At 37.0% G+C, this 20,966-nt stretch overlaps 2 protein-coding genes across 2 annotated transcripts; one reads left to right on the top strand and one right to left on the bottom strand.

The window, feature by feature from the left end:
* Positions 1 to 951: 951 nt before the first annotated feature.
* LOC134317950 (transmembrane protein 233) lies at positions 952 to 10,776 on the bottom strand. Its single transcript, XM_062998699.1, has 3 exons — positions 10,597 to 10,776; positions 2,831 to 2,965; positions 952 to 1,326 (listed from the first exon to the last, which is right to left on the bottom strand). The coding sequence occupies exons 1-3, from the start codon at positions 10,774 to 10,776 to the stop codon at positions 1,315 to 1,317; spliced, it is 327 nt and encodes a 108-aa protein (XP_062854769.1). The 3' UTR covers positions 952 to 1,314.
* A 2,330-nt stretch (positions 10,777 to 13,106) lies between these two features.
* On the top strand, positions 13,107 to 20,966 carry LOC134318579 (uncharacterized). The gene is made up of 7 exons (XM_062999580.1): positions 13,107 to 13,432; positions 15,443 to 15,572; positions 17,530 to 17,862; positions 17,941 to 18,060; positions 18,493 to 18,530; positions 19,972 to 20,043; positions 20,165 to 20,966. Exons 2-7 carry the CDS (start codon positions 15,509 to 15,511, stop codon positions 20,231 to 20,233), a joined length of 696 nt encoding a protein of 231 aa, XP_062855650.1. The 5' UTR covers positions 13,107 to 13,432; positions 15,443 to 15,508; the 3' UTR covers positions 20,234 to 20,966.

The following is a 20,966-nucleotide window of genomic DNA, read 5'->3' as shown; positions in this document are numbered from 1 at the left end:
GAGGGCCGCACTCCCATCAGCATTATTCCTCAGCCCTGTGCAGGCGCCATCAGTCAGCCAGCAGGGGGCGCAGTCGCACCAGTTATGAGGACCTATGATTCGACTTTTTTTACCCCTAACCTATGAACAACAGCCAATCGTTGGTCATGCAGCCACCCAGTCTAGTCAGAAGGCAGAGCTGAGATTCGATACGAATACGATGTATTCAAAACCCCAACTCTGGTGCGCTAGCATACTTTACCGCTGTGCCACCTGAGCGGCTCGTCCCTTCTTTAATGAGTGAACGCAAAGAATGTGAATTTTTCTACGTCCGGCGTCATTTTAAAGCTCCACTAAGTGGTACTCTACACGTGCATATCATTTTGGATGGGATTACTTGTAGGGTGTGTGGCTCGGTGAGTAGCACTGTTACCTCACAGCAAGAAGGTCCTGGGCTCGATTCCCAGGTGGAGCGGTCCAGGTCCTTTGTGTGTGGAGTTTGCATGTTCTCCCTGTGCCTGTGTGGGTTTCCTCCGGGAGCTCCGGTTTCCTCCCACAGTCGAAAGACGTGCAAGTGAGGTGAATTAGAGATATGTCATGAATGGAACCAAAGTGTGTAAAACATGACGTTAAAATCCTAATAAATTTGTAGGGGACGTGTAAGTGGATGTTTTTGTCAGATTATTAAGTAGAGCAAACATATTGGAGAAAATCTTAGCATGTAAACATGGCCTCTGTTTGCAGAAAATAAAACATTTTTAATCTTAATATTGAAACTTCAGCTTCTGTAGTTTTGTTCTGAAGCTTTAAGTTTAATAAAGATAATAAATGATGCATATTTTACTCAGAATATGTTTCTTAAACACATGCCCGTATGCTCATATACTTCATACACATGCTTCAGACAGCATCCATCTACAGATTTAATATTGGTAAATGAAATAAAAGGATCTGTAAAGCTTTTGGTTTATTCTAGACTTATTTACAAAGATTAAATTAGATTAGATTAGGTTAGATTAGATCGTGTGTGTGTGTGTGTGTGTGTGCATTTCTTGCAACTTTTTTGGTGTAATGAGTAGTTAATAGTGTCAAAAGCTGATACAGAATTTCTGCACGAGTATAATAAAACAAAACGAGTGAAAAAAAACACGACGTTTTTACAGGTATGTATAAATATATAAAAGATTACAGATTAGCCGAGAATGCTGTACAGTGCTGCAGAATTTGTCTCCGAGTTGCGAAAGACCAAGACGTCCCGCTGCATCCTGCAGGTCCATTAGAGCCAACGATGAACTTCACACTGCTAAGACTTCAGATTCAGATTCCCACCAGCTCTCAGTTCACTTGCTGCAGGAAAACGTAAAACACACAGAGTGTTAACGCTCACGTCTGAAATATTATGTCTGCTTTTACGTCTCAGGTAGTCTCGGAAAGCCAGACGCTAGTCTCTGAACATGACTTGACGTTTATGGTGAGTGACTAAATACCCACCCCAAAATGTCAGTTATAAAATAAACATCCATCCATCTACTGATCCATCTACTGATCCATCCATCCATCTACTGATCCATCCATCCATCTACTGATCCATCTACTGATCCATCCATCCATCTACTGATCCATCCATCCATCCATCTACTGATCCATCTACTGATCCATCCATCCATCTACTGATCCTTCCATCCATCTACTGATCCATCTACTGATCCATCCATCCATCTACTGATCCATCTACTGATCCATCCATCCATCTACTGATCCATCCATCCATCCATCTACTGATCCATCTACTGATCCATCCATCCATCTACTGATCCTTCCATCCATCTACTGATCCATCTACTGATCCATCCATCCATCTACTGATCCATCTACTGATCCATTCATTCATCGGTCTACCAATCCATTCGTCCATCCATCTGTCCGTGTGTCAATCCATCCAGCCACCTGTCTATCAATCCATTCGTCCATCCATCCATCTGTCCATTCATCTGTCCATCCATCCATCCATGCATCCATCTGTCCATCCATCTGTCCATCCATCCATCCATCCATTGTCTGTTTTACCACTGCTTTATCCAGGTCATGAGTGTTGTAGGTTGCCAGTCCATCACAGGGCAGGACACACACACACCAACCACAATTTTAGTAGCTCAACTTGGCCTGACCGCATGTCTACCTGGCCCGGGAATCAAACCCAGGCCCTTCTTGCTGTGAGGTTTCATAACAGAAACATAACAGTGTCAGTGAACAAGCCTTTAAAGAGTCACGGTCACAGTGGGTCCAGTTTCATCTGAATCACAGGCCGCCAATCCATCACTCAGCCCCACCTCCACTTAGACACAGCCAATCATGTCTGTATGTGGATGTCTGACTGAAAGATAGCACTGGTGGGGATTCGAACCCTGCATCTCAGTGGTGGTTGGCTAGCGTTATGTACCATGAGGCCACCTGACCACCTGAGTCTTTGTTCTTTGTTATCAAGTCAAGTTCATGAAGTGAAACATCAATTACTGCGGTATATTTTGATACTATTTCCAATTTCATCCATGGTATGGTAGAGCTTTGGGCTGTCAGTCAGAAGATTGTCGGTTCAAATCCAGGCTCTGCTATGCAGCCACTGTTGGGCCCTTGAGCAAGGCCCCTAACCCTGTCTGTTTCAGGGGCGCCGTACAATGGCTGACCCCGTGCTCTGATCCCAACTTTCAAACAATCTGGTGTATCCAGAAAAGAATCTTGTTGTATTGTATATGTGTTTATGACTTCAAAAGCAGAATTAGATCTTGCTATCATGTGTATGAGAGAGAGAGAGAGAGAGTGTGTGTGTGTGTGTGTGGAGGTGTGTACGTACCGTAGTAAAGTGCACGATGCAGAAGGTCAGGATTATCAACACCCCGATGATGAAGGAAGCAATTCCCATGTGTAGAGCTTTTCTCCCCAACCGATGAGCTCCATCGTAATCTCCGTTATCGTAACTGCTCTGAGACTGAGAGAAGAAAAGTCTGTATGTTATATATATACTCCGATCAGCCATAACATTAAAACCACCTCCTTGTTTCTACACTCACTGTCCATTTTATCAGCTCCACTTACCATATAGAAGCACTTTGTAGTTCTACAATTACTGACTGTAGTCCATCTGTTTCTCTGCATGCTTTGTTAGCTCCTTTCATGCTGTTCGTCAATGGTCAGGACCCCCACAGAGCAGGTATTATTTGGGTGGTGGATCATTCTCAGCACTGCAGTGACACTGACATGGTGGTGGTGTGTTAGTGTGTGTTGTGCTGGTATGAGTGGATCAGACACAGCAGTGCTGCTGGAGTTTTTAAATACCGTGTCCACTCACTGTCCACTCTATTAAACGCTCCTACCTAGTCGGTCCTGACTGAACTACAAACAAAGCAAAATCAAACCTAAAACATAAACAGCTCCTGTAGAGAGACATTAAAACAATAATTTCCTGTTACTCAGAATGTGTGTGTGTGTGTGTGTGTGTGTGTGAGCGCTGAGTCAGATGGCGTGATTTGAGGGTGCCTCATAAAAAAAAAAAGACGAGCGCACAGTCAACCTGAAACCTCGTACATATCTCATTTCTACCCCCCGCCCAGCGTCACATGTTGACATTATGTGCAGATCTGAAACACGGCCGGGCGTGTGGTGAAGTTTCAGACCATAACTCAGTTACAGGAAATCAAATTCTTCATGCTCTTACACGCCTGTGGTTGATGTAGTAATGCAGGCCTGATCTCAGCCGCCCTGAGGAATATCAATTTCATAAACCTCAGAGTCGAGCAGGCACCTGAACGTTTCTACAGGAGCACTGTGGGGGGGCTTTCACGCTCCACAAACGCTGAGGATGTGATGAAGAAGGACGAAGAAGCTTCTGATGACTTTCTACAGGTCTGCCATTGAAAGGTTGAAAAGAAGACCCTGCAAAGGATCATGAACACTGCTCAGAGGATCGTCCGGTGCCCTCTGCCCTCCCTGGATGATTTCGCCAGCTCTCGATGCTCCTCCATCCTCAGAGACCCCTCACATTCCGCTTTTCATTTGCATGACCTGATGCCCTCGGGTAGGCGCTTCAGGTTGCTGAAAGCTCATACCTCATCACTGCACTACTCATACACAACACTGCACTATTCACACACACACAACACTGTACTACTTACACACACATCACTGCACTGCACTGCACTACTCACACACATCACTGCACTACACTGCACTACTTACACACATCACTGCACTACTCACACACATCACTGCACTACACTGCACTACTCACACACATCACTGCACTACTCACACACATCACTGCACTACACTGCACTACTCATATACACACATCACTGCACTACTCACACACATCACTGCACTACACTGCACTACTCATATACACACATCACTGCTCACACACATCGCTGCACTACTTACACACAACACTGCACTACTTACACCCTTCATTGCACTACTTACACACACAACACTGCACTACTCACACACAACACTGCACTACTCACACACAACACTGCACTACTCACACACAACACCGCACTGCTACACACAACACCGCACTGCTCACACACAACACCGCACTACTTACACCCTTCACTGCACTACTTACACACACAACACTGCACTACTTATTTACAAAACTGCACCACTCACACACACAACACTGCACTACTTATATACAAAACTGCACCACTCACACACACAACACTGCACTGCTCACACCCTTCACTGCACTACTCACACACACCATCGTCAGCAATTAAAGGCTTTAAGTTGAAGTGACGTGCTTACAAGAGTAAACAGTGAAGCTCTCAGGTAAAATAAATATTACTGATACATCAACATCTACTAATCACATTCAGAATTCACCTACTTATAATTACATCTACATTTACTAACCACATTCAAACACTCGCCTACTGATAATCACATTTATAATTACTAATCACTTTAAAACACTCGCCTACTGATAATCACATTTATATTTACTAATCACATTAAAACACTCACCTACTGATAATCACATTTACATTTACTAATCACATTCAGAAAAACACTCACCTACTGATAATCACATCTACATTTACTAACCACATTAAAACACTCACCTACTGATAATCACATCTACATTTACTAACCACATTAAAACACTCACCTACTGATAATCACATTTACATTTACTAATCACATTCAGAAAAACACTCACCTACTGATAATCACATCTACATTTACTAACCACATTAAAACACTCACCTACTGATAATCACATCTACATTTACTAATCACATTAAAACACTCACCTACTGATAATCACATCTACATTTACTAATCACATTAAAACACTCACCTACTGATAATCACATCTACATTTACTAACCACATTAAAACACTCGCCTACTGATAATCACATCTACATTTACTAACCACATTAAAACACTCGCCTACTAATAATCACATCTACATTTACTAACCACATTAAAACACTCACCTACTGATAATCACATCTACATTGACTAATCACATCAAAACACTCACCTACTGATAATCACATCTACATTTATTAACCACATTAAAACACTCACCTACTGATAATCACATTTACATTTACTAATCACATTCAGAAAAACACTCACCTACTGATAATCACATCTACATTTACTAATCACATTAAAACACTCGCCTACTGATAATCACATCTACATTTACTAACCACATTAAAACACTCGCCTACTGATAATCACATCTACATTTACTAACCACATTAAAACACTCACCTACTGATAATCACATCTACATTTACTAATCACATCAAAACACTCACCTACTGATAATCACATTTACATTTACTAATCACATTCAGAAAAACACTCGCCTACTGAAAATCACATCTACATTTACTAATCACATCAAAACACTCGCCTACTGATAATCACATCTACATTTACTAATCACATCAAAACACTCACCTACTGATAATCACATCTACATTTACTAACCACATTAAAACACTCACCTACTGATAATCACATTTACATTTACTAATCACATTCAGAAAAACACTCACCTACTGATAATCACATCTACATTCACTAATCACATCAAAACACTCACCTACTGATAATCACATCTACATTTACTAACCACATTAAAACACTCGCCTACTGATAATCACATCTACATTTACTAACCACATTAAAACACTCACCTACTGATAATCACATCTACATTTACTAATCACATTAAAACACTCACCTACTGATAATCACATCTACATTTACTAACCACATTAAAACACTCACCTACTGATAATCACATCTACATTTACTAACCACATTAAAACACTCGCCTACTGATAATCACATCTACATTTACTAACCACATTAAAACACTCACCTACTGATAATCACATTTACATTTACTAATCACATTCAGAAAAACACTCACCTACTGATAATCACATCTACATTTACTAATCACATCAAAACACTCGCCTACTGATAATCACATCTACATTTACTAACCACATTAAAACACTCACCTACTGATAATCACATTTACATTTACTAACCACATTAAAACACTCACCTACTGATAATCACATCTACATTTAGTAACCACATTAAAACACTCGCCTACTGATAATCACATCTACATTTAGTAACCACATTAAAACACTCGCCTACTGATAATCACATCTACATTTACTAATCCCATTCAGAAAAACACTCACCTACTGATAATCACGTCTACATTCACTAATCACATCAAAACACTCACCTACTGATAATCACATCTACATTTACTAATCACATTAAAACACTCACCTACTGATAATCACATCTACATTTACTAATCACATTAAAACACTCACTGATAATCACATGTAATTATTAGGATTTTCTGTTTAATTCTATGAGGGAAATGTTAAAACCAGACAATAACATGAGGTTTATTTAGTTTTATATTGTGTTGAATTTTGCAGGCTGAATCTGGACTGATTTTAAACCCTTTATTGTTATATCATGTATTTTAATTAAATGTTAATTTGTTTCTGTTTCCCTGATGTGATCTCAGTTGTTCTCATGGGTTCGAGTGAACAGAAGTCGCTCGCTGCTTTGCTACTCAGCAGAAGCAGAAACACTGAGGTTAAGGTGTGAAAAGTCAAACCACTTTCTCTAAATTCTCATGTCAGTAAAGCACAATAAACCATTTCCACAGCGGCGTGGATCAGAACTGGAACTGCGATGTGGACGATGCCGCTCATATTTAGGCAAGTTTATGTTCTTATTCTCAGTGCTTTTAAACTATTAAAACTTTCAGCTTCCATCGCTCGCTCCTGATTCACATTCCTCTCTCTCGTAACTGCATTTATTTCCTATTAGTTTCACTGTACTGACAGAATAATCTGCTTTTAGATGAGTAACTAAATAATCCTCAGAGATTCAGACGACTTCAACCTTCCTGCAGCACTAAATCAGAAGTTACAGAAGTTACAGAAGAAAACAGGACGAGCTTCGTCATCACAAATGCAGCTTATAGGAAATATTGTTCACTAAAGACTAATATGTTAAGATTCACCGACATGAAACACAAATGTAAAAATATAGTTTATTTCTGATTTCTGAACAACCTTTTCATGGCTGCTTGATCTTATTTTAACATTATTTACCTAAATACAGATGATTACACTTAAATAAATAAACAAAATCAGTTTAATCATAGAAATTTAAAGTATTTATTCCTCACAAATCAGATTGTTTCCGCATTCTAATACAAATCTGTCAGACCCACAATCATAAACGATGAGCTGTAGATTACATATGATACAAAACCCACAATTCTATTCAATAATAAGTTAAATAAAGATTGTTAAATTCATTTAATAAAAACATGTCGGTTACAAATGTAGGCAAAGAAACAGATTTAAACATAAAAGAGGCTCTGTTATTGAGGGGAAACACTGAACCCTTAAATATTAAGGAAGGGGAAAAACCCCGCCCCTCTAAAGTCTTCTTTCAAAATGACTGAAGAAATCACTTACAGATCAAATCATTAATACAAACTATTAAACAATCCGGAAAATATAATCTGTCTTCTGAATGTAGATGTGATTATCAGTAGGTGAGTGTTTTAATGTGATTAGTAAATGTAGCTGTGAGTGAGTAGGTGAGTGTTTTAATGTGATTAGTAAATGTAGATGTGAGTGAGTAGGTGAGTGTTTTAATGTGATTAGTAAATGTAGATGTGAGTGAGTAGGTGAGTGTTTTAATGTGATTAGTAAATGTAGATGTGAGTGAGTAGGTGAGTGTTTTAATGTGATTAGTAAATGTAGATGTGAGTGAGTAGGTGAGTGTTTTAATGTGATTAGTAAATGTAGATGTGAGTGAGTAGGTGAGTGTTTTAATGTGATTAGTAAATGTAGATGTGAGTAAGTAGGTGAGTGTTTTTTTCTGAATGTGATTAGTAATGTAGATGCGAGTGAGTAGGTGAGTGTTTTTGTCTGAATGTGATTAGTAAATGTAGATGCGAGTGAGTAGGTGAGTGTTTTATTTAAATGTGATTAGTAAATGTAGATGTGATTATCAGTACGTGAGTGTTTTAATGTGATTAGCAAATATAGATGTAAGAGGGTAGGTGAGTGTTTTTAATGTGATTAGTAAATGTAGATGTGATTACCGGTAGGTGAGTGTGTTTCTGAATGTGATTAGTAATGTAGTTGTGAGTGAGTAGGTGAGTGTTTTTGTCTGAATGTGATTAGTCAATGTAGATGTGATTAGTAAATGTAAATGTGATTATCAGTAGGCAAGTGTTTTTTCTGCATGTGATTAGTAATGTAAATGTAAGTGAGTAGGTGAGTGTTTCTGAATGTGATTAGTAATGTAGATGTGAGTGAGTAGATGAGTGTGTTTCTGAATGTGATTAGTAATGTAGATGTGAGTGAGTAGGAGAGTTTTTTTGTCTGAATGTGACTAGTAAATGTAGATGTGATTAGTAAATGTAGATGTGATTATGAGTAGGTGAGTGTTTCTGAATGTAATTAGTAGATGTAGATGTTATTATCAATAGGTGAGTGTGTTTCTGAATGTGATTAGTAAATGTAGATGTGATCATCAGTACGTGAGTGTTTTAATGTGATTAGTAAATATAGATGTAAGAGAGTAGGTGAGTGTTTTTAATGTGATTAGTAAATGTAGATGTGATTACCGGTAGGTGAGTGTGTTTCTGAATGTGATTAGTAGATGTAGATGTGATTATCAGTAGGTGATTGTTTTAATGTGATTAGTAAATGTGGTGAGTGTTTTATATAAACGACCTGAAGTGCTGAACTGTATCTCAGGTATTAATAAGTGAGCTACATATGCTGCTATATGGTCAAAAGTATGTGGACACCCCTCCTGATTATTGAATTTAGATGCTTCTGCCTCATCCATTGCTAACAGGCGCATAAAATGATATAAGGTCAATGATGTGCTCTTAACATTGCGGCAACAGTCTTTTCGGCATGATCACACCCCGAGACACGGTCTGATCAGTCATGTCCAAAGAAGCTCCAGTTGCTCTACAACCCAACTCAACACCTCTGGGATGAATTAAACCTTGACTGTGTGCCAGGCCTTCTCTTCTCTTCCAACGTCAGCGCTGACCTCACCTAGCCTGATGCCTGACTGGGCTCAAATTCCAACACACACACTCCAAAGTCTTGTAGAAAGGCTTTCCAGAGGAGCGGATGATATTAAAGCTGCTAATGTAATATAAATTGAACATGGTTTGGGAACGGGATGTCCAACAAGCTAATGGTCAGGGGTTCCAATACTTCTGTTCATTTAGTGTGTAATTATTTCAGATCCGGTTACGTGTGCATTGATTTTAAGATTTTAATTCTTAAAAACAAATGGATAAAAGACAGAAAACAAAGTTGGAAACTTCTGCGTTCCACGTTTTTGAGACGTAGATTAGAACGTCGTGATCACACATCCCAAACGAACGTGCAGGGTTTTCGTTTTCTGCTCAACAAACATCACGCGGCGCTTTTTTCGTCTCTGTGGAGCTGTGGAGATGTGAGAACCTGGTGGTGGTGGTGGTGGGGTGTGTGTAACGGTGTACATGTTGCACTCTTACACACTCTTCGTGGGCTGTCGATACTTGAGGCGTGTCTATTTATAAGACTTTATGAGTGCGGCTGTATCATGAGAACGCCGTTTGGTCGGATTTCACAATCTCCAGCGCCGCAGACCTGAGAACTGAGAGTCTGAGAGGCTGGAGAGGAAAAATGCTGCAGCTGAGCGGAAATGGAACAGCGTGGGGTTTAAATTGTGCATTATTGAACGCACGGGGGTAAAAATAGAGTAGCTGGTCGTGCACTGAGGCTGGAATGTGGAGGTATTTAACCCTGGGGGCAGCACTCCGGTGGAGTGAGGGTGTTTAGGGTAGTTGCTGTAAGGAGGGGGTGCAGCAGGCTGGGTTATATAATACAAACACATTAAAGATTAAAAATAAATATGAATTTGTTCCTCTCAGCGAGTGATTGATTAGCGCTTCTTTACAGATAAAGATCAGATAGATATCGACAGAATTAAGACTTAGACTTAGTCCGCTACTCACCATCATGGAAAACACCAGAGCCACGATGTTGATGGGCCATGCTGGACAGAAACACGTAAAAATGGTCAAAAAGATGTAATTTCTCAGCGGCGGCGGGGTTTCCGTTTCCAAGCCGTGTTCCAAACTGCCGTCCATCGACCCCTTCACATTCTCCTCCGATCGAGAGAGTCCAGGACTCATGACGTACAGAACGAAAAAGTGTCCCAAATCCAAAACTGTGTACAGGTGAAGTGAAAAAGTCGACGCCCAGAACTCGGAGCTCGATCAGAAGAACGGACAGTAACAGACCGAGCTAGAAGAAGACGGGAAGGTTGGACAGGAGCTGAGGAGAGAGAGTGAAGTGTGAGAAGTGAGCCGGAGATGGGATACGACTTAATTACTTTAGAGGGTGTAGGGGGTGAATATTATACCACCACTGAGAGAGAGAGAGAGAGAGAGAGAGAGAGAGAGAGAGAGAGAGAGAGGGTTCTGGTGAGGGATTTACAGTAGATGGACCAGCCTCGATCAATCAATGAACATGAAGAACCTAATAAGAACCTCTTGTTTGTTTCTGATTGGTTTGTGGTGGGACACTAAAGGTTCTTTGAGGGATGAAGGAGCTCAGAACTTACTATGAAGGTTTAATGATCTCTATATAATGACTGGGGAGAACATGAAAGAGGTAGCGGTGTGTATGGGGGTGTTTTCATCCTGGAATATGGGAACATCCTCAGAAAACAAGGTGTGCACCACAGGGTGCACCATGTTCTGTAAAATGACTTTTGTTGGAGCAGCACAACATTGTTGGTTAAAAACGTACTTACTACGATTGCGTTACGCTTCCTCTCTACTGATGTTGATCCCCACTGCTGGTTGAGGAGAGTGAGACTGACACACGCCCCCTCAGACATGTGTGCAGTAGCCGACTGCATCTTTTCATCTGCACGAGACGAGTTCATATGCAGATCAGCTTTGTGTACGGAGAGCCACACCCTGTCCACATTATCCCTCAACTCTGTGTAGGCGGCATCGATCAGCCAGCAGAGGTCGTAATTGCATTTGTCCGGCTCCCACCCTGTATGAACAACAGCCAATCATTGCTCCACCTACCTCAGAGTTTAAAGACACGTCAGATTTGATTCTTGTGATTGGAGTGGAATTATTTACACACAATAACGACTTGTTTCCCCCATAATTCCAAATTCTGTTCTTTAATGAGCCAAAACATTAAAACCACCTCATAAAATAGTCCATATCGATGCCTGTTCTGTAGAGCTGGTGCATGTGAGTGTGAGGGACCTGTTTACTTTTGGGATGATGATAGTTCCACATGGTTCACATGATGGGTCAACCGGGTTGAACTATACTGCCAGAAGTATTTGGACACCTGACCATGAGTTTGCTGTTCCAGTTCATGATGTGCTGAGGTCAGGGCTCTGTGTTTCTTTAAACCGAGCTTTGCTTCATGCTGGAACAGGAAAGGGCCTTCCCTAAACTGTTGCTGCAAAGTTAGAAGCATTTCATTTTAATATACTCACTCACTTTCTTAACCGCTTATCCAATCAGGGTTGCAGAGGGGTTGGGGGGGTGGTGGTGTAGGGGGGTGCTATGGCTGCAAGGCACACAGTAACACCCTGGACAGGGCGCCAGTCCATCGCAGGGCAGACACACACACACACACACACACACACACACACACACACATACACACACCCATTCACCTATAGGGCAATTCAGTGTCTCCAATTAACCTGACTGCATGTTTTAGGACTGTGGGAGGAAACGGGAGCTCCCGGAGGAAACCTACGCAGACTCCACACAGAAAGCTGTCCTGCCTGGGGATCGAACCCAGGACCTTCTTGCTGTGAGGTGACAGTGCTACCCATTGAGCCACCGTGCCGCCCGCTTAGCATATACTGAGTTTCTAAAATAAATCCTGTTACTAATATTATTGAAATTAATGGCTGACTGTTTTATTTGCACCTCATTAACCGTTGTTGACTCTCTCTCCCCCGAAACGATTTGTTTTTACTATTGGACGTGAGACAGCAGTGACTCAGTCGTGTTTAACGGTGCAGAAGTGAGACAGACGCGAGCTGGTGGAGCATTAACACTCGGACTGATGGACTGATGGAGTGAGCAGACGTACTCTCAGGTCCAACAGTCTGAGTGCACTAAAGCACTGTTTTATTGAATCATTTTCTAAGAACATTTTACTCCCACTGAAGCACATCAGACTCAGACTCATGTAGAGTTCAGCTCTGTTGGAAACGCAGGGATCAGTACGGACGTGTAGGTGAAATCAGCTCTAAACGTTTTGGTTTCCTGATTTTATATTATTATTTTGTCCATTGAGACGCAGCACCTGGTGGTTAGAAGGTTCAAATACATCACAGTTAACATAATGTAATGAATTTGGGCTAGACTTGACAAGAGGGGGCAGACACACACGCAGAGATGTTTTAAAAATGAGTTTAATAATCACAGAAGACAAGACGAGGTTATACAAACAAGACGAGGGGTTCGCAAGACAAGACACTCTAATACATGACCTAAGCTAATGCTAAGTGCTAACCAATAACTCTAATCTAAACACACATAAACAATGCTAAAGCTAAACTAGCATAAAGTAACATAAAGTTTTACGCACATCAACATGTTTACGTGTTCACTGTGCATAATTGTGTATAATTGTGTGTGTGTGTGTGTGTGTGTGTGTGTGTGTGTGTGTGTGTGTGTAGGTGTGTGTAACGTGCACTTTGGCCAACATACACTGTGGTATTTAGATACTGTTCACACAACATGATACACACCCGGAAAACTGTGTACCAGCTTTCACTAGCCGTCGTTCTCACGGGTAAGATTCAATTCTTACATCTTCTTACATCATCTCTGTATTAGAATTTGTACCTAATTTTTATTAAACTATACAAATGTTTCTTATACAAACACTTAATTTCTCAAATGATTCACACTGAAAAAATTATATCAATTTAGCTACATATTTTTTTATTATACATTTTATTTTTTAATTGTTTTGTACGACCAAATTTGAGATAAATAAAAACTTACAAAAAACCCCAAATAATTTTAATTATAATGACATTTAGAATCTAAATTTACAAATAATTTAAATTTAAACTACGAAAACATTTAGTTTATTGTAATTCTAGTAACTAAATGAACAGATTTATGTTTTTTAAATTTATTTATTTAACATTTGAATGATTCAAATATGATTATTATAAACTGCATCATTAACAAACTGTGTTGTGTTACAGTCAGTTCAATGGTTTGTTCATTAAATCTATTCTATAATTACCACAACAACAATAAGAAAACAATAACAATGATAATAATAATAATAATTTTTAGTAATAATAATGATAATAATAATCAGTAATAATGATAATGTTTTTAATAATAATAATAATAATATCCAGTAACAATAATAATTATAATATTAATAATAATAGTAATTTTCAGTAACAATAATAATAATAATAACAATAATACTATTTAATAATAATGACTAATAATGATAATAATAATTACAATCAGTAATAATATTAATAAAAATAATAATAATAATAATGGTAATTTTCAGTAATAATAATGATAATAATAACAATAATAATAATATAGTAATAATAACAATAATAAAATTTAGTAATAATAATAATAATAATAATCAGTAATAATAATAATGTTTATAATAATAATAGTCAGTACTAACAATAATAGTAATTTTCAGTAATAAAAATAATAATAATAATAAAAATAATAACACGTTTTCTTTATATTGCACTTTTTAAGTACTTAAAGATGATTAGTTTTTTTTTAAAGAAGCAATAAAACATGCCAGTAATTTACAGAGGTGAAAAATATAAATAGTTTTATTGTAACTACAAACACAATCCAAAATGACTTAGCAAAGAGGAAAGATCAACCACAGGATATAAATTATTTTAAATAATAAAAAACCTTTACTTTCTACACTGTTTACACTCCTAGATTACAAAAGTCATCACTTAAACAAACATCACAAACTCAGCGAGGTGATGGGGAGTCTTTAAATAATCTTCATTCGTTTATTTATCTTCATACATATTAAATTCTACAAAAGTTACACACGATAACATTTACACCCCAAACTCTTCAATCTGCTGTCATTTATTGACATGATACTATTCACTTAAAAACACTGGATGTTTTATAAGAGAATTTACGAGAATCTTACCAAAGTCAGGGGAGTAAAACATGATCTAACATTAGATACAGAGACAAAAAAAGCAGGAATTCTTACAGAATAAAATATTTTATAGTACAGAAGCTACAAAACGTCCCGTCTGACATCAAAACAATCCAGTAAGTTCAAAAGGTTCAGCTAAAATGACACATTTTACTCTTTTGTAGTGAAACGCTGGCTTTACAGTCATGAGAAATATTTACTAATGTTTAGTAAAAATGTTTATGTTTTTTGGTACAACATTTCTTTACAAAATTAAGATCATCTGTATGTGATGGAACAAACCAACCTATCGAAGAAGTTTGTTTTGCTCTAAAGTCCTGCTCCAAAATCAGCATCTTAAAAACATGGAAACCTGATGATGTTCATGGTGAGGCAAACTAGCCCTATTTATATGGACAGTGTATATATAAGAAATCACCAGCTTCGGTTATAATCACTAACAAGGAATCAGGAGGTCATGCTAAAACGTGCTGAAATTAAAATTAATAAATCAAATGAAATTTCAGGTAAATTTGCTGATTGAATTTTAGGGTGATAAAACACAGTATAACACTGAAAACACTAAAAATGCAATTGTGTGTGTGTGTGTGTGTGTGTGTGTGTGTGTGTGTGTAGGTGTGTGTAACCTCACATGCACTCTGTCCAACATAGTCTGCAGCATTTAGATACTGTACACACAACATGATACCCACCCGAAAAACTGTACCAACTGTGTACCAGCTTTTACTAGCCGCCGTTCTCACGGGTAAGATTAAGTTCTTACACTTTTTATTTATCATCTCTTTCTTACGACTTATTTATTAAATACACTGAATTAATGATGTCTTATAACCTGAAGGGACGGACCTGCTAAATGAATAGATAAATAAACAAGTAATGAATTTTTATTGAAACCCATTATAATATAATCTATAATATAATAATAACCCATTTATAATAATCTATAAATTATAAAAGTATAAACTACAAGACATGAATATAATATAACATACAAATACAAAGAAACTTTAAAACATTATACTGAAGTACTCAAAAGAATGTTTTACCTAAAAATCAATTCAATTAAGTTCCATTTTATAAATGAGCAGATTCACTGTTACTTTTGTTTAATTTAGTAGTTTAATTAATAAAAACTTTAACGTTTATGGTACACAAGTTTTTACCGAACTAATATTAAACTGTACATAGATTTATAATTTGATTACAGATAAACTTATAAAAGAAACAGTTTATTATAAAATACTGGTAACTTTTAATCATCACAGTGCAGATTTATATGGGTGTAAATAAAAATGGTTGTAGATCTTTTTAGGAAGTGCTGCTACTTAGGTTAAGTTATTAAATTATTTAAGTTTTGTGTCTTGTTTTAGAAGTGGTGTGTGCGTCAAGTCTCGAAACCTCTCAGCATAATCTATTTATACTTATACTTAAGCATAAACTATATGTATATATAACATCAAAATTATACTTAAATACTCAAAAGCACTGAAATACCTTAAAAACACTTCTAATAAAGTTCCAATTTATACATTAGCAAATTCATGTCGCTTATGTTTAATTTTAATAAAAACTTTATTGTACACAAGTTTTTATCAAACTAGTAATAAACTGTTAATGATTTAATAAAAGTGTAGATTTATAGTTTGATTACAGATAAACTCTGTAACTATTAAGTAACTATTCATCATCACTGTGCAGATTTATATGAGTGTAAATTTATACTTGTTTTTCAATGACTTTTATTATTATAATTGCTTTTTACAATCCCTACATTTCTACATCACTAAATATATAATTCATTAAGACAGTGTGTTGCATTTATAAAGTTTAAACTTTAATAAAGACGTATTTTAAGTTAACTTATTGGAAACTTTTTATTGGAAATGTTACGACTCCCGGTCATAGACGGCTGTGGTGGAACAAAGAAAGTTACACAATGTGATTAATAAAATTTGTTTTTCTAAAACTATTATTTCTAAGTTACACAATGTGATTTCTAAAACTAAGTCACACAATGTGATTTCTTAAACTATTATTTCTAAGTTACACAATGTGATTTTTAAAACTAAGTTACACAATGTGATTTCTAAAACTACTATTTCTAAGTTACACAATGTGATTTATAAACTGTTTTTAAGTTACACAATGTGATTTATAAACTTTTTCTAAGTTACACAATGTGATTTCTAAAACTACTATTTCTAGGTTACACAATGTGATTTTTAAAACTATTATTTCTAAGTTACACAATGTGATTTATAAACTGTTTTTAAGTTACACAATGTGATTTATAAACTGTTTTTAAGTTACACAATGTGATTTATAAACTGTTTTTAAGTTACACAATGTGATTTATAAACTGTTTTTAGTTACACAATGTGATTTATAAACTGTTTTTAAGTTACACAATGTGATTTCTAAACTATTTCTGTTACACAATGTGATTTATAAACTATTTCTAAGTTACACAATGTGATTTATAAACTATTTCTAAGTTACACAATGTGATTTATAAACTATTTCTAAGTTACACAATGTGATTTATAACACTATTATTTGTAAGTTACACAATTAGATTTTTAAACCTAAGAATTTAAAAATCTATTTATGTTTTAAATATGGGACTTACTCAATTTTACAATTGTTGATTCTTCTATTATAACTTATTACTTTTTAATTTGAAGTCTTGTGTCTTTTATTAGAAGTGGCATGTGCACCAAATCTGACCGTGTGGCAAACGCCAAGAAACATCAGCGTGCTGTCGGGTGATACGGTGAACATCACCTGTCATTTCATACTAAAAGCTCCAGATCGAGCAGAAGTAAAAGTGCGCTGGTGGAAACATGATAACACCTTTAACTTCACTCAGAATTATAACTATTCTGAGGATAAAGAAACCAGTTTAAATAAATCTGTCACACTGAAGATCCAGTCAGTTGATGTGGGGAACGGCGGGGTTTATCACTGTACAGTGTTTCAGGAAGTCCCGACTCTCAGAAAAGGACGAGATAAACAGGGAACAGAACTTACAGTGGGTAAGAAATCATAATATAATAATCATGTAATAAACTGTGATTTTATTCTTTTTTAATTATTAATAACTTTGATTCCAGTGTTTGTGGTACCCACCAACTCCAGCATCATCACCAGCAGCAGTCAGCACCATGTGATTATATGGACGTCAGTACTGATCACCGTCTGCATCATATCTGTTACTTACATCATTTCCAGATGTGAGTGACAATATTAATGTATAACATACATACAGTCAAGTGAAAAAGTATTTGCACCCTCACTCACTCACTCATTCACTTTCTTAACCGCTTATCCAATCAGGGTCGCAGGAGGTGCTGGAGCCTATCCCATCTTTTCAATGGGCGCAAGACACACAGTAACACCCTGGATGGGATGCCAGTCCATCACAGGCACACACACACACACACACACACACACACACACATAGGGTAATTCAGTGTCTCCAATTAACCTGACTGCACGTTTTTAGACTGTGGGAGGAAACCGGAGCTCCTGGAGGAAACCCACACAGACACAGGGAGAACATGCAAACTCCACACAGAAAGGACCCAGACCACATGCTCCACCTGGGGATCGAACCCAGTTATTACTTCATCAATTATAGTTTTCAGTTCTGCATTTCATTGCAGGTCGTCACACAAGACAAAAACAAGAGAGAGAACATCAGGTAATATAGATTTATTTATATATTTATGTATTATTATTATTTTCATTTATTTTTAAACACCACTGTTACTTCTGGCTGATTGTTTTAGTTCCCCAGTTTTGTTTGCTGAGGAGCTGATTCATTACAGTTTCTATAGTTAATAGTTCAAATGTTAATAATGGAATTAGTTTCTTTGGATCATCACATGAAGCTGTAATGGAAGGTTTAACTCCTATAAACCCTTAAAATCATCTAACATTCACCTGACAATAATCATAGTCAAATAAACAGATATCGGTTTACGTCCCTCTTAGCAAATAAAAACAATATTAATCAGTAGAAGCAGTTGTTGTTTTAATGATTTTGATGATTACAGTACACAGTCTACACTAGGGATGTAACGATGCACCACAAATTGATTTACATGTGTAACGATTCAAATCCGTAATTCATGTAAAATGAATCGATATTCACTCTAAACAGCAAAGGGCACTGGCGCTATTCACCTCGCCTGGTTGACGTCACTACAGGGTTGCCAGGTTCTGAATTTTCCAGCCAAATGTATTTATGTGAGGATACTTTCTTTATTTGTATTATTTATTTACTTATTTAATGTGGGATTTGTTTTAAAATTTCAAAATTTTACACAAAAAGGGAAATGTGCAGCATTGTTTTGCATAGTTTGTCATCCAAAATGCAGCTGCTCACCTGGTCTTTAACCAAACTAAACTCTGCCACATCACCCCACTGCTGCCACGTCACCCCACTGCTGTGTTCTCTTCACTGACTTCCTGTAGCTGCCCGCATTTAGTTTAAAACACTGATGCTCGCCTACAAAGCCAAAAATGGACCAGCTATAAGCTACCTTTGTGGTCTAATCAAACCCCCGCTCTGTACCACGCAACCTCCGAGCCACCAGTCTCGCTCCACTTAATCCTCCACCCAGGACTCGAGGAAGACAAACATCAAGGCTTTTCTCTGTACTGGCACCCAAGTGGTGGAATGAACTTCCTCTGTCTGTCCGAACATCTGAGTCTCTTGCTGTCTTTAAAAAACGATTAAAAACCTTCATCACCTCTTCACTAAACACTTAAGCTGACGTACTTACTTACTAACACTCATTCATTTTTTGATGAAAGAAAAACACTAACTTTGGTTCTATCAGGGTTTCAGCAGATTTGCATTATTGAACTGTTGTCTACTTAACCTAGAGTAATGTAATGTTTACTATTGAAGCTCTTCTGTAAGTCGCTCTGGATAAGAGCATCTGCTAAATGCCGAAAATGTAAATGTAAATGAAACAGTAGTTTAAAATCTGTTTATGTTTTTGTTCTTGCTGCTATTACATTTATATTAATTGAAATGAAACATCAAATTGTATGTGCTGTAAGATGTAAATAGTATAATTGACTATTATAATAATACTATGATATTTATGTAATATGTAATTGTTTTGTGACAGTCTGTTCAGGATGAGGTTCTTTATGCTAAACTGAACATTCCCGAATCTCAGGAGAGGAGAAACACACACGCTGTGAGTTTTTCACTAAACATAATTCACTTTCTTATAATAATTTACTAGTTATTTATTTTTTACTTGTATTTTACAGAAGCCAAACATTTATTTCTTTATACGTTTGTTTGTTTGTTCACAGGTGAATCAGACTCAGGAAGCTGAAACTACATCAGAGGTTTTATACTCAGATATTCGAGTGAAATTCTGAAGTTATTTCAGAAATAAAAAACTGATTTCTTCTAACTTCCAAAAATATGCAGTAGGTGGATTGGCTGGATCAGGTAAATGATGCCGTGCCATGAATTAATGCCTGATTATGGGTGTGTTCATATTTTGTGCTTCCTTGTGGCTGCTGGACCCATCAGGTCCCTGACCAGGATGAAGCAGTTAGCGGAAATGGATGAATGTATGATGTTCTACATGATGTAAACATTAATGATGATTGTTTGTTTATTGTGACACCAGAATGATTAAAGTTCCAGCCAGTAAAAGGTTTTTTATGGAGCTAAACATGTTTTACTACAGATTTTTATTTTCTAAGTGTAACATAGTGTTTTGTTTACATTGTGTTTATTGTAAAAGTTAGTAATTCATATGAAATAGTGCGACAATTTGTTAATCAGATACATTTTATATTTATAAAATTGTGGCCAAAAGTATGTGGACGCCCCTGATTACTGAGTTCAGGTGTAAATTACTGGGTAAATCAGGTGAATTGTGTAAAACGAGGTTTAATTTTACTGCTGCAGCTTCAAACAAACAAAAATACCAATAAAACCCACCAAGTTTAATAACTGAAATAATTTATTAGAAAGTTTTGAAATGTTGGTCGTAATTTTAGACAGTGAAGTTGAACAGGAGACGTGATGAAAGACTCGTGGAGTTATTGAACCCGAATCGCTCGTCCTCGTCGTCTTAACGATGATAAAGTGAAGCCATAA

Source organism: Trichomycterus rosablanca, chromosome 7 (genome assembly GCF_030014385.1).
Source record: "Trichomycterus rosablanca isolate fTriRos1 chromosome 7, fTriRos1.hap1, whole genome shotgun sequence".
Taxonomy (NCBI): Eukaryota; Metazoa; Chordata; class Actinopteri; order Siluriformes; family Trichomycteridae; genus Trichomycterus; species Trichomycterus rosablanca.
This window is presented reverse-complemented; position numbering and strand designations above follow the sequence as displayed.

What these genes read in the sequence shown, in the direction of transcription:
- LOC134317950 (XM_062998699.1), bottom strand. Translation starts at nt 10,776, where the DNA reads ATGAGTCCTGGACTCTCTCGATCGGAGGAGAATGTGAAGGGGTCGATG. An exon ending in CTCTGGTGTTTTCCATGATG is followed by an intron (nt 2,966 to 10,596) that starts GTGAGTAGCGGA and finishes TTCTTCTCTCAG; the next exon opens with TCTCAGAGCAGTTACGATAA.
- LOC134318579 (XM_062999580.1), top strand. Translation starts at nt 15,509, where the DNA reads ATGATACCCACCCGAAAAACTGTACCAACTGTGTACCAGCTTTTACTA. An exon ending in AACAAGAGAGAGAACATCAG is followed by an intron (nt 18,531 to 19,971) that starts GTAATATAGATT and finishes GTTTTGTGACAG; the next exon opens with TCTGTTCAGGATGAGGTTCT. An exon ending in AGAGGAGAAACACACACGCT is followed by an intron (nt 20,044 to 20,164) that starts GTGAGTTTTTCA and finishes GTTTGTTCACAG; the next exon opens with GTGAATCAGACTCAGGAAGC.